Below are 14,027 nucleotides of genomic sequence, written 5' to 3' on the forward strand. Positions count from 1 at the left end.
AGTGAATGGAAATGAAGTCACTGACCTGCCATTTCTGATGTCTTAAAACCTCTGCTTCCTCAGAAAGTCTTCCACGTTCAGTCTTTCATGTCTGCTCCAATGACACTTGCAAACAAGCTCCTGGAAACCCTTGGACACTGACATATCAGTCTGTTTTAAATGGCAAAGGGAAGTGTGTGTGTTTGTGTGTGTGTGTGGCGAGGGGGTCCCTTATCTGTTAGTTCAACAGGTCATTCAACTAGTGTAACAGACACACCGGCTGCCCTGTTGACCCTCTGCTCATGTCCTGCTCATACATGCTGAGAGCAGTTCACTTTCACTTTCTGCACAATGTCATCAGCCCACAAACATCAACACATTCTTATTTCATGGTCTTCATCAGTGAATGGCCTTAACGGTGTTGTCATGGAGACGGGTCTGTTACGATTCACTAAATTGTTTTGGACTCTGAGGTTTAAGAGATGGACAAAAAGTTTTAAAATCAACACCTACTCAAATCTATGATATCTTAAGAGAATGCTTTTCTACTCGCGACTGAATTGTGTGTCATAATAAAAGCTCAAATCCTTGATATTGTGGCAAATTTACGTTAAGCACAAATCTATGTATAATGTTGCAAAGAGAAAGAACAGAAGTTTTAATGTTTAACAGAAATTCAAATGAAATTCTCCACAATAAATCCCAACCAGACGAAAACGTTTAGTTTAGTTTAGAACTGTCTTTTGTGCTTTTTAATGACATGCAGAACCAAATGATATCTTCAGCCTTCATTGAAAATAATAATCATATCATTCTTTCTTTCAATTATAGTGTTCTAATTGTGTATTATCATTTATAATTACAGGACTGTTACAGGACAGATGAAGGCAACGGCGACATCCTTGAACGTTTACTGTAAGTACAGCATGCAAATATGTGTTGACTGAACATTTGTTTGTTTGTTGTCACTTTTAAATCTGCATATATATTAGTATATTTCATTCATTGTGGAATCCAACACTGTTGAAGTTGATTCAACATAAGTATGAAGTCAGGTGATCAATACATTAAAGGGGAAAGAACATGACCGCTACACATTTGTAAATTCTTTAAACACTGCTTCGAGACAAAGTTTGGTTTTGTTTGGATAGAAACTGAAGCTACAAAATCTCACAGAAACTGAGCTGAAATTAACTTCAAAATAACGTAAACAAAAGGCTGTGGTGTAACATTATCCGATAGCGTCACAACAACAGGACTTACCTAATAGATGGCACAGTTTGACTTCAGATAAGTCTGCGTTGCATGTGATGGGGAGAGAAAAAAAATGCTCAAACTGTACAAGGTTTTTATTGAAAACACGTACACACACACTTCCAATCGAAAAAGTAACATTCACCTGATCATCCGGTGCGACCACCCGGATAAAGATTCTGCTTGTTTAACTCAAAAGTCACACAACACGAGAAAATTCCCCACAATACACTTCAAACTGAGATCATGAATGTGGACAGTAAAATGCTCAAAGCGCAAAGCAGCGAAAGCAAAACTCAGGAGGCGTCTATACACATGGCTCTAAAATATTTACAGCTCACAATACATTATCATTCTTTAACATAATTAGCCCTGAGAGCTGAGCACTCTGCAAATCCGTTTTTTTTTCTTTTTAAATGTGCTTCTATGAGTTTGTACGGGTCTATGATGTTTTAAGAATACTTTAATTCCATTCTGACTGGAAACTGGCGTTTGTACACCACTACACCAAAGTCCATAGTGTTATTAATTTGCAGGGACACTAGAGCTGCTGCTCCGCTGCTACCTTTTTGGGTAACTTTGTGTCACTACACTAAATCCAAACAAAGGATTTCAAACATGACATTCAGAAAATAACACATTTTAATTTAATGATGGAGGCAGCAGTTGATCATCAACTTCTGTGTGCCATGATGTAAAATTGCAGATTTGCTGAATGGTGTGGAAGGAGCAAGTGGATTTACAAAGCAACAGAAATGTAATTTTCCAGTCAAAAAAAGGCTGGCTAATGATGCATTTAGGTGGCAAACATATTCTTAAGAGATCACAGACTTCACAGGTGTAGATTTTTTTAGGAATCTGTCTGTCCCCTTTGCGTCCCTGTTGGCAGCCATGTTTTCAGTGCGAGCAATCAACTCTAACTCAATCCAGGTTCTGGCACAGGGGCAAACACAGCAGAGTCAACAAAAAAATTACCTTAGTGATATGGTTTAATCAATCATTTGGTTGTTTTTCTATGCCCAGAAAAGAGGAGGGGCTAACATGTGGAGAGGGACATCCTTGATTTGCGTGGAAAGTCTTTTTTTAGAGTTAATGATAACATAAATATAGCTACATTAAGGAGCTAATTATTTGGCTATCACTTTATAAGTGATAAAAATTGCATATAAAAAGCTTTTCAGCAGTAGATCCTGTTTCTTTTTCCTGTTTATTTGAAAATATTTAAGTTTGCTTTAACAGCAGCTTAAGCCAAAAAAGGGAGAAGAGTAAATATTCTACATACATTCTTTCCAAAACAAATGAAAATGACAAACGTTTGTTCGATCCTTCTTATACCAACTGAGTGGGGTCTGTCAAAAACCCAAACCAAAAGAACTGTAACAGACACTCTCTACCTGACTCACCCCACCCATGGAGCAATAACAACACACTCTTTCTCTACGACGTAGAGTCAAGTGTGACAGACAAAGAAAAAAAAAAAACACAACACTGAATTCACATGAACAGTACTCACACACTGCTGAAGCACACGGACACAAAGACGGTTCTGTGCAAAACTACAGTACATTAAAATCCTCACGCAGCCGGGATTAAGGGTTTGTTAAAATTAAACAGAAATCAAATGACAGGGAACTAAGAGTACTTTCAGAGTACAGCTGTGTTTTTGGTATTGTTTAAAAAAATAAAATAACATAGAGTGTGTAGAAAGACACCGAGACAGCTTCTTATTTCTTCTTCTCCTCTTGTCTTGAGCATTCAAAGTGAACTAGTTGGTCCTGAGCAGGTTGCTGAGAACTGGAAATTTGAAAAGAGTAGCATGAGTGAAGGAGACTGCACTACCTGCAATTAACCACCAGGTGTCAGTCTACACAAAGTCTCTGTGCAATTTGAAATTTTTCTTTTATCTCATATTTTGTTCTACAATGGATGCTCATATAATTCAGTAAAATCAAAATAAGAAGTTTATGCTATAGTTCAGTTCAGTGCCATTTTGAATAGTTTGTACTTCTTTGATTTGGCGTTAACTTTGAGACAATACTTTAAAATAAAATGTAACAAAGTATTCGACAGATACAAGTAAATACATTTGTATTTAATATATTTCAATCTTTTGAGTTGCTCTGGAGAGTAACAGCTGAGCCACACTGTGCTAGTCCTCTATAATGATGACTAACTCCATCATCACATCAGCTCCCTCTTACAGGAAGTGTCTGAGGAAAAAATCAGGAACTTACCTTGTGGATCAGAGTGACTGCCTTGCGCGTGTTTACCACTCTCTGGATCTGTACCTAAACAAATAACCATTTCATCAGTGTCATTTGTGTTGCAGTGTCAAAAACTGCATCATGCTTTCTTTAATTTGCGTTTGCATACATGTGTTGTCTATATTTAGTCCGTAGTGTAATAATGCCAGGCTTTGAAGGATAAAAAAAAAACCCATACTGACCTCCCTGTATCTTGAAGCAGAGCTTTTTCTTCTGGTAAGCAAAGTAACTGCCTGCAGCTCCTGCCAGAGCCATTCCTATAGCACTGACGATTCCTGCAATCTGTCCAGATCCAGCTTCTGCAGGACGACACATGCAAACAAGAAATGTGTATCCTTTAGGAACAAGCGAACAAACAAAGGCTGCAACTACCAATGATCGATCTGTAGATCGTTTTCTCCAATATATTAAATTCACTGTCGAGGGAGAAAAGAAACTAGGACTTGTTCACATTTAAGATGCTAAAGTCATAGAACTTCTTTATATATTAAAATAAAATAATAAGAAAATCAGGTTGGTGATTTAAAGACAGATTTGATTGGATGCTGCACCACTATTATTTAAAATTTTTATCATAATCAAATCTAATCATAATCTCATCTGCTTCACTTTTTAACTCCTCAGTGTTGTTCTTCAGCCTGAACTGTCATAGCCTCGGTTTTCCACAAGGTGGCAGGCAAAAAAATAACCTTGAATCAGAGCCAGAATCTACAAAACATGTTCCCAGAATGCACTGTAAACGGATGGAAAACTTCATTAAAAATTTAGTTAAGTCAAAGCACTGTATGTCACTATTGTACTCAAGACAACGAGCAGTGGTGAAGGGAAAGAAGTCCTAAAAGCTGGTTTTAATATGGACAATGAACACACCCAAACCCCAGGGCGGGTTAGATCACACACACACATCTGTTGCCTGGCAAAACCACAGTGAGTTATGAGCAAAGGCGGGAGCAGCGTCACATGACGGTGCAGTGAGTAAAAAATAGGGCAGTGTCTGTACAAACAAAACGAAAACAGGATGCCAACATACAGAATGACTCACTGCTGAAAAACGCTGAGCATGAAGTGCATGTTCTTTCCTACACACATGAATGACACCTGAAGGCCAAAGCAACACTGTTCCTTCTACAGCTGGATTTCAACCCTGAGGGGGGATTTAGGTTTAAAACACAGTTTATGAACCGACATATAGATTTTTCCTCATTACTGAAGTTCTGATTTCTTCTTTTGTTGTGCAGAAATCGCCGTCAGCTCCTGCTGCATATTTAACCAGAGACGCTGGGAAACTTGTTTTTCCCACTCCTGCTGCTTCACATGCATCGAACACCAAACACTTAGAACTGTGCACCGATTGTTCTACGGATTTATTCATGCGTCGTTGCGCCAATCATGACTTTCTTACACAGCGGTGAGTGCAGTAAATTTACAAATCCCAGAAAGACTCAAAGGCAAACATAACCCACACTTTAACAAAGCCAATGAACGAACCCATGAAAAATAAATATTTTGTGGCCAGTTACCAAAATAAAACACAAGGCACAATTTATAAGGTGCAAAATACCAGAAGAGAAAAACATAACCTGATCAAATATCACTTGAAGACGATGATTGTGTTTTTGAAGGAAGAAAGTTTACATTAGGGCTGCACCATATATCAAACATATTTCAAAACCAACACCTGAATTTACCGTAAAGTTTGATAACTGTTTTGCTATTTTTTTTAAACTTTACCTAATATCCACTCATACTGCAAACCCTCGACAAAGATATGGTAGCAAAAAAATACATGTTATTGTTCCTGCAAGATCACAGTCAAGTCTCACGTGATTTGCAATAGTCTTGCGAGATTTGAGCTGAGGACACAGTCTCACATAGTAATTCCACATCAACATGTTCTCGTTTACGACAGTGCTAGGAATGTTAAGAATGGTGTGCTGGCTACGTACGATCCACTACGAACGTTTTAACTGACAGCAAAGCAGAAACCAAGCGTGTCAAGTCATGACATCAAAGTTATCAACAGCACTCTCTCTACATACCAAATTTCTTGTCATATAAGCTTATGTTGATGTAAACATATGATCTTCCACCATACAAAAAAAACAACCAACATGAGTAAAGTTTTCAGAAAACTAACACATATACGTGTACTGTATTGTGCTTCCATGCATAAGGTAACAGAATTCAACACCTAACTGCGACACTATTGTTCTATCAACATAAAAAAAAAATGAGTCATGGACTTCATGGAGAGCAGAGCAGGGTGAAGAGGAGAAGAAAAAAAGGAAAAGTACTGGGTGTCCACGCCCAACTATAGGGTGTCTGGTAAATCTGGAATCACAGGATAAACGCAGCACTTTATTATCACTGTCAGTGCTGCTGGTGTTAACCTGGCAATCATGACTTAGCAGCAGCTCTGAATTATACTTTTCCTTTATCGATATTCCAGATATGTGATATTCCAAAAAGAATAATTCCTTGCTGATTCCTGATCTTTTAAACACCATATAACTGTATTGATTTGTCCATCATCATGTCCAACAGTTCGCCAGCAAAGCACTAATCGGACGTAACCTCAGACCAGAGGGTCAATCAGAACATGGAACAATGGCTCATGGTATAGCGTGGAGCAGATCCATGGCTCTCTCTAACAGAGGTGTTAAGATTTGCTTTAAGTTGGACATCCACACATAGAATTCCTCAGGCATGTTAGTATTAAGCATCTTCAGGATTTGGCCCCACGGAAGGTCTGGACCTGAAACGACACAAAGTTGTATCGTTTTAGCCACAGAAACCAGACCAGGGGTACCAATGTGAAGGATACGCCACTATAAACGCGACCCAGTAGTCAAAGACACCGACTTTGTCTGGTGAAAAGATCGTAATACTAAAATCTCCAACATCAAGCTGCGACAAATATGGTCTGATTATGGAAAAACTCCAGTGCTTTGAAAGCCACACGTATGACAACAAATTAAATATGTATGTGTGACACACCAGCACAAGATTTCACCATTAAAACAGATGCAGTGAACGCACCGCTTCCTCTGAGACAGGAAACAGGAAATTCACAAATGCAAGAGCATAAAAATTCTCCAGGGAAACATAATGATGTCCACAGTGGCAATTACACACAACCATACACACAAAGAGAGGAAGCATTTCAACAAAGATGAGGGATGTATTTACCTTGAGGTTTATCAGCGCCACCTGTGAAGAATAAAAGAGAACACTTTCAGAGAAAATAAATGGACAATACATGAAAGATATGTTGCAAAGAGACAACGTTTTGATGAGCGGCACTAAAAACTATTCTGTTTTAAAAACAACTAATATATGATGAAAATGTCTCTAGTTTTTGGTCTGGAATAGTGGGCGGGTTTGGTCAGGTAGTGAAATCGGACACCTCGTTGCAGCTGTCCAACCAGGTGCTGCTCAAACTGCGCTTCTATGGCAAATGATGTCACTTTTGCCTCTAATTCCAGTTTCAGATATCTACAACTTAAGTCTGGCTATCTGAAACTTAATTCAAGATATATCTAAAAAGCACAAAGTAGATTGAAGAATTGAGGATTATTAAAGATATCTTGAACTTGAATAATGACTTGCCATAATGACGTTTCGTGCCCTGAACACCTGGATTCTAGCCAACTGTTTATCAGGTTTGTTGGCCTTACTGGACTGAATCTCTGGTATTTTTGACCCCTGGCTAAAACTGAATACTCCTTTGACCTGATTTCTGCCTCTGTTGTGTGTTTTTGGTTCTTCTCTGCAGGTACACTTAACAGAGAGTGACGAAGGAGTGTATTGTAATACTTTACACTAAACTGTGAAGATTTGCACCTGGATCAACAAATAACTACATAGCCGTATACTGGTTTTCACCTGGAAAAAGGTTAGTTACACCTTAAATAGTTACAGTTTGTCTTTCCGTGTGTCCCCACGGGCAGCCATTTTGAATAACAGCAAGCACACCCACACGTCGCGTTTTAAAATGTACTGTGGCAAAACTTATGTAGACACGTGTGCGTACACAGTCACAGGTTGCTAGCAGAGTTGACGCTAACAGAGCTAGCTTTGGCTCACGTGTATTTCAATACACTAAATTGTGTAGATTTGCACCTGGATCAACAAATAACTACATAGCAATATACTGTATACTGGTTTTCACCTGGAAAAAGGTGGGTTAGGGGTTTAGTTGCACTTAAAGTAGCTACAATTAGTTTTTCCGTGTCACCCCACTGCCAGCCATTTTGAACAATAGCAAGCCCACCCACACGTCTCGTTTTACGATGTACTGTGATTATGTCTGATTATGTAGACACATGCGTGCATACACAGTCACAGGTTGCTAGCAGAGTTGACGCTAGCAGAGCTAGCTTTGACTCAAATAAGCCCTGGTTTTGGTTTTGTCCTGGGCTAAAAAGTTCAAATATAACACGGGTTAAAGTGACTACCACTGTGCCACAATTTCCATGTAGTATTAGTCATGACGTGGTATTTTTGGGGACATTCGTTGCGCTGGCCAGCTGCTAGCTACGTCTGACAACATGGATGCACTGTGCTGTCCATGCCCCCTTCACGACTAGTTTCATTTCGTGCTCGGCAGAATACTGGTTCATCCCGTATTTTTTTTGTATACCAATTTTTCATAGACAGCAGACCGGCAAAAATAGAACATGTGGTACACATGCTAAGGACTGAATAAGTAAAGGTTGTTATTACTGAAGCAATGAACACTCCACCAACTTAGCAGAAAACACACCAATGGTACCAATAATGTATGCAGTTACGCACTCACACAAACACTCTCGATTGCACTGCTCCCTCCCACTCGCTCAATAAGTAGACACCCACACACACAGAGTCAACCATGCCTCTCTCTCCCTGGAGCACTCGTTCATACTAATGCATAAAAAAAATACTATTGTATTCTGTGAAATAATTAAAATTTTTAAATCTTGGGTCATTATGCAGAAGACTCAGTTAATAGAAGAGAAAATACTTACCCTGATCATAGCCTGAATCATAGCCTGAATCCCCTCCCTGACCTGGAGTCAAAAGAAAAAGTCATGTTAAACATTTTCAAATATTTTTTGTAGACACAGGAAAGTGCACTGAAACTGTGGGTGTGACTTGTTTACATAATGTCTCTCAACATGAAACACACACAACAGCCCAGTTGTACTTTCTCGTCACTGAGCTTATTCTTATATAATTTGGTGTTTTTTTGGGGAGGGTAAAATTTTAGCTGAGAAGTTCGGAGTGCAGTGAGCTGCAGTTAACAACAGATTACCACAGTCATGTGGATTCAATTATACTGGAAAGTCTGTGGCTTTTTATCCCGTTTTCTTTTTTGTCTTTGGCAGAAGAAAAACTAATTCCTTCCGAAAGACACAAAGACAAAATCGACCAAAATAAACCAAACGACATTCATTTTGCTCTAACAGAGGAGGAAAATGACCTTGTACCAGATGCATATACAAGCATCTGTTTGTGGAACTAACTAAAAGAAAGTACAACTGAAATGAAATATGCACAAATATGCAAGTACAGTTCCGCTATCTCCATCATTTATTGTGTATTAACACTGCACACACTCAAAACATGTACATAAGGAATATAAGGCGTAAGTCACATACTGTTGACTCTGCATTGTGACAACTACTAAATAGTTCCATTTCTCTTCAAACAACTTGGAAACAAAAAAGGAAATGGCATGTGACCATGTGATTGCCTACAAAATTAGCCAGACTTGGAGCATGGCAATAAATAAATGTTCTCATGACAATCTCTTAGAGACACTGAGTCAGCAGCAGCAAAGGACGACCACACAAAGCAACAATGGAACATGAGATGAGTGGTGTTGGTAGGGGGGAATCCCAGATTGTAAAAGGCACTAACAAAACCAACATGTTACTGTATTCTGGACAGAAACATGTGGGTAACTCTAGTCTAAGTCTGATTCTAAGTCTATTACTTAGAATGGTATAGAATACTATTCATTAAACATTTGACAATTAATTTCCATGGAATATCTATTCCATGGAATATTTTGGTCTATTTTGTAAGTGGCTGCGTGGTTATGATGTTATAACAACTGTTATTATGTGTTTAAAATGTCACCTTTTCCTCCTGAGCGGCCCCCATCAGGCTTGTATTCCCCACCACCACCAATATCGAACAAGTCGGAGTCACCGAAATTTCCACCACCTATAAAAAAAAGGAATACATCCATAATTTATATGACTGAAAATACAGACATAAACAACTATTCACACTTTTAGATCACAGAAGAAACAAACAGCCTCACCTCCTCCGTTCTTTTCTGGTAGGTTGACATTAGGTTTGTCAGGTTTGGGTTTGGAGTCTGTGGGAACAAAACATTATCAGAGAGGCAGGGAGGCTGAACTGTCAGTTATAAATGTGGAGACGTTTTCATGTGATCAAAATGCTTCTTTTTTTTCAGCATCAGTCTCTGACAGCTCTACCTGGACCCAAAGCATCCTCTAGATCAAAGCCGAAGCCACCTGTAATAAAAGGTACACAGAATTCAAACACTGACAAAATGGCAATTTATAAAAGAAAAATAACAACAAAATCAACGTCTCAACATGTGACTAAAAAATACTGGAGGTGCACATAAAAAAAAGTTAAACAACCTACCAGCATCTCCAGAACTTGGCTTCTTTGGTTTCTCAGTCGGCGTCTCATCTAGTGAAAAATGATTCATGTCAACAAGGAAAATTGTAACATCTATGTCATATCAAAATAGAGATTATTCACTCCTATGGCTAAAGTTGCAGCTTATTTTAACAATTCAGCTGATATTCAGCTTTACGTAGGTGAAGCCAACGTCTTCAGCCTCATCTAATTATGTAAAATCTTTGTCAGTTTACAATGGGGCTACAATATCTTGATCTAAATAATAATTATTATATCTATAATATTATCTAAATAATGGCTGCTGCTATATCTCTGCACCCCCTTTATCAATTGAAAAGTTCTTCACTCACTCACTCTCTGCACTAATGTCCTAAAATGGATAAAATCAGTGATTTGACATCACTGCACACAGGAGTTGTTGATCCATTGCTGCCTCCATTATGAAGCTGAAATTTGTTATGTTGTGACTTTAGTGATTGGAAACCTTTGTTCAGGTCTGTGACATAAACTTGCCAAACGAAGTAGCAGCACCATTCATGTCCCGTGTATGGACTTTGGTGTGGGAGAGTGAGCAAACGTCAGTTTTAGTTAAAGCAAAGAACATCATACCAGATAACCTGGACTATCCCTTTAAATTTCTATATACAAACTATCCACCTGTGCGGAAAAATAGTCTCAAGCCCAGAGCAGATATACTCGATATGAACTAAGTTAAATAAGAGCAGCAACTCAGCCTGAGCTGGAGGGTTAATTTAAGTGGGTGTGTCACATTTAAACAAACACCAACAGCTTGCACATTGTATTTTACCTGGTCCAAATGCATCTAGAAGGTCAAGTCCACCTGGAGTAAAAAAGAAAGTGGTATCACTTAGAACACATATTTAAGAACAAACAAAACATCCCTTATTGTGTGATGTACAGCTTTCTATGCCAAGCTAGTTCAACCACATCCTGCCTGCAGCTTTCATAGAGAAGTCCAAGACAGAAGACATGAACAGCCCTAGCAGACGTAACAAGTAAGAAGGTACCAACCATCGCTTTTCGGCTTCTCTGGGGCCTTTGGCTTCTCTTTGGGTTTTAGTGTTGGTTCTGTAGGAACAAAAGCATTTCCTGTGTTAATGTCTGACAGCAAGTCAACAGGAGAGAAGCTCTGTAGCTGCAGATTTCTGAGGAAAACCACAAACCTGAGAACTTTAAAGGTTCAGGTGGTTAACAGCAGGAACTCAAGGAAGAAACTGATTTTAGCCACTTGGAAAGGGGCTCACAATTCTACATTTGCATAAGTCTATAATAGCTTAATATGTTATGCTACTTGATCTCTGCATTTTCTGCCTGGAAACTGAAGTTTGCAAACTGCTAAATCAATTCTATTCAGAAAAAATCTGCGTTTTTAGCACATAGGCATACTGGAGCTGGTGGGTTACTTTCCAAACAAAAGATTTCAAACACAGAAGCTGAAAAATAACTAATTCAAACTTGCTTATGGGGGCAGTAGAGGATAAACAAGTCCTGTGTGCTGTGATGTAAAATCACTGATTTTCTTTATGGACTTTGGAATAGATAATAGGCAGATAAACGGTTTTAGTTACCAGCTGGAAAAATCTATCATGTTCTTAAGATATCGTAAACTTCAGCAGGAATAATTGTCATTGGGTGAGCCTTTTTTGCTTAAGTGGCTAAAATCAGAATTTCCTCGAGTCCCTGCTCACAGCTCCAACTATGTATCAGTATCCCATACAACCACACTTCAAAGAACCTCAACTATCCCTTTAAAATCCCTGGAGTCGCACACATTTTAGCTTGTGTCGTTTTATGGCTCTGCGATTGAAACCGTTTTTAGGTCATATGGATCATTTACCATGTTTGTGAAATGTTCTTCTACTGAAAGAGAAACTCACCTGGGTCATCGAGGGCATCAAGCAAGTCAAAACCTGCAAGAACAGAAAGAGAACTGCTTTTCAATCAGCACTGGACATGGTATACCTAACACACAGCAAAACCAGTAGAATATCTTTTCAGTTTTGACTCACAGCTATGGACTATGTACAGTTTTTATCTGCTTTTTATTAATACTTGTGACTCTATTGTCTCCACCCTCACTGTAAGGAGTGGAAACACATGTGCTTGGTGTCTGTGTGTTGTAAACACTCATACACAGTATTTTCTGGTTGCTATGGCACCGGACAATCATACACTGTGTAGCTTTTTAAAGCATGAGTAAGCACTGAAACTGGGGGTGTTTCTCAATAGAAAAGCACATGCCAGCACTGTTTTGGCCCAGCGACTTCAACTCTCACACAACACTATCCCAGCATACAGACCAATATTATGATAAACAATATGGAGTACACACCCTTAAAAAAACGTAATCGCAGGATAATGTCATAAGCAAACTTCTGCGTCACAGGGAGGTTCTTAGTGCACTTAAAACAACATCTCTTTAATATTCAACATAACAGTTTCATTGTTATGCTGCGGTTTTGCCTCCAGACGAGTCAGACCAGTTGGCAAATAAAACTCTTATTTACAACTTCCTGTTTTCTTTACTTTCTGAAACGAGACTTAACTTTTTTTTGTTGTTCTTACCATGTTCAACAATAATAAAAAACTCTAAATGATTACGATAAAGCCTTTATTTCAGTCCTGCCTACTGCAGCTTTAATGAACACACACAGGCTGAGTAAGGCTTGGATCCCAGGTGTGACCTTGGATGTGGTATAAAAATAAATGTCGCTGCTTATTTGAGGCTACGCTGGAACAAACACGACAAACACATGCACAGTTTGCAGAGATCGCAGATGTGCTTTTGTCTTTATGATCAAACAGATGTTTTTTTGTGTGAAAACCAATGACTCATCTGATGATCAGTTGGTCCAACTTAATTATGTTTTCAATTCATTTCCTGTACAAATTTTTTTTTTGCAATTTGTTTGCAAACTTTAAACAAAAATCCACAACCCACCATTAACAGTCATACTGCATGTTCTGATGTATGAGTTATGGGGATTTCCCTAAAGATTTTCTGGGGCAAAAGAAGAAGAATAAGCTTCATACATGTTGTGAGGGACAACTTTGATATTTAATCTCAGCAGGAACTAATTGATTAATCAATTATATTATATTATCTTTAGAGTTATTCAGTTTGCTTTAAAAAAATGAAGATTCCATCTACAATAACTTCACGCCCATCAGGGTCCGCGGTCCTCACTTTGGCAATCACTGTGCTCCGATAATTGCCTCCCCTGTTGCACGCAACCCAACCTAAGTCTTTGACTTAAATTAGCCATATGCATTCTCCGTGTCGTCGTAAAGGGCGAGTCAACTATCAGACTACAGTCTACCATTTTGTAGTGAGACATTTACAACACGACAGAAACATGATGGTAATAATCACAATGACGTACCGTCTTGCGCTAACGTTCCAGCAACGAGCAAAAGAAGAAAAATAGTCCTCAAAGACAACTTCATGATGGCGGTAAAGTTTGTCTCTTCGTGTCGGTGTTCAGCTCCTAAGTATTTGTAGACACAGCTTTACTTTCCCTGCCCCTCACTGGTGTCCTCTTACACTTTGTGAGTCAACTTTACCAGACTGGGTGTGGCCGTGGCAGCGTTTAACGTGGGCGTCATTATGGGCATGTACAAAAAAAATTTAATATTAATCCTCGGGTGTGTCTGTTTTTATCAGTCTCGGGCGCTTTTTTCCCCCCTAAGTTCGTAAAAAAGAAGCTGAACGCCGTTCACAAAGTTATACGATTTAACAATGACATTGGTTGTGAAGAAACGTAGACAACTTGCACAACTTTCTCCAAATACATGTTGGCTACGGTCACTGTTATTTTCGACATTAAATAAAGGACATTTTTA

At 38.7% G+C, this 14,027-nt stretch overlaps 1 protein-coding gene across 2 annotated transcripts; it reads right to left on the reverse strand.

The window, feature by feature from the left end:
• Positions 1-1,313: 1,313 nt before the first annotated feature.
• cd99 (CD99 molecule) lies at positions 1,314-13,718 on the reverse strand. 2 transcript variants are annotated; one of them, XM_083901682.1, is made up of 13 exons: positions 13,568-13,718; positions 12,062-12,094; positions 11,196-11,252; positions 10,972-11,004; positions 10,164-10,211; positions 9,989-10,027; positions 9,811-9,867; positions 9,624-9,710; positions 8,507-8,548; positions 6,687-6,707; positions 3,680-3,796; positions 3,468-3,521; positions 1,314-3,027 (listed from the first exon to the last, which is right to left on the reverse strand). In XM_083901682.1, exons 1-13 carry the CDS (start codon positions 13,629-13,631, stop codon positions 2,999-3,001), a joined length of 681 nt encoding a protein of 226 aa, XP_083757808.1. In that variant the 5' UTR covers positions 13,632-13,718; the 3' UTR covers positions 1,314-2,998. The 2 variants fall into 2 exon arrangements, with proteins under 2 accessions (XP_083757808.1, XP_083757809.1); XM_083901683.1 differs by lacking the exons at positions 1,314-3,027; positions 3,468-3,521; positions 3,680-3,796 and adding an exon at positions 4,874-6,252.
• Positions 13,719-14,027: the final 309 nt, after the last annotated feature.

This window comes from Microchirus variegatus (genome assembly GCF_963457635.1).
Source record: "Microchirus variegatus genome assembly, chromosome: 1".
Classification (NCBI taxonomy): Eukaryota; Metazoa; Chordata; class Actinopteri; order Pleuronectiformes; family Soleidae; genus Microchirus; species Microchirus variegatus.

Bases quoted from the DNA above. Each gene is read 5' to 3' on its own strand.
- cd99 (XM_083901682.1), bottom strand. From the start codon at position 13,631: ATGAAGTTGTCTTTGAGGACTATTTTTCTTCTTTTGCTCGTTGCTGGA. The intron at 12,095-13,567 runs GTACGTCATTGT...CTGTTCTTGCAG, and splicing joins TGGAACGTTAGCGCAAGACG to GTTTTGACTTGCTTGATGCC. The intron at 6,708-8,506 runs GTAAGTATTTTC...TATTCTTCACAG, and splicing joins TGATTCAGGCTATGATCAGG to GTGGCGCTGATAAACCTCAA.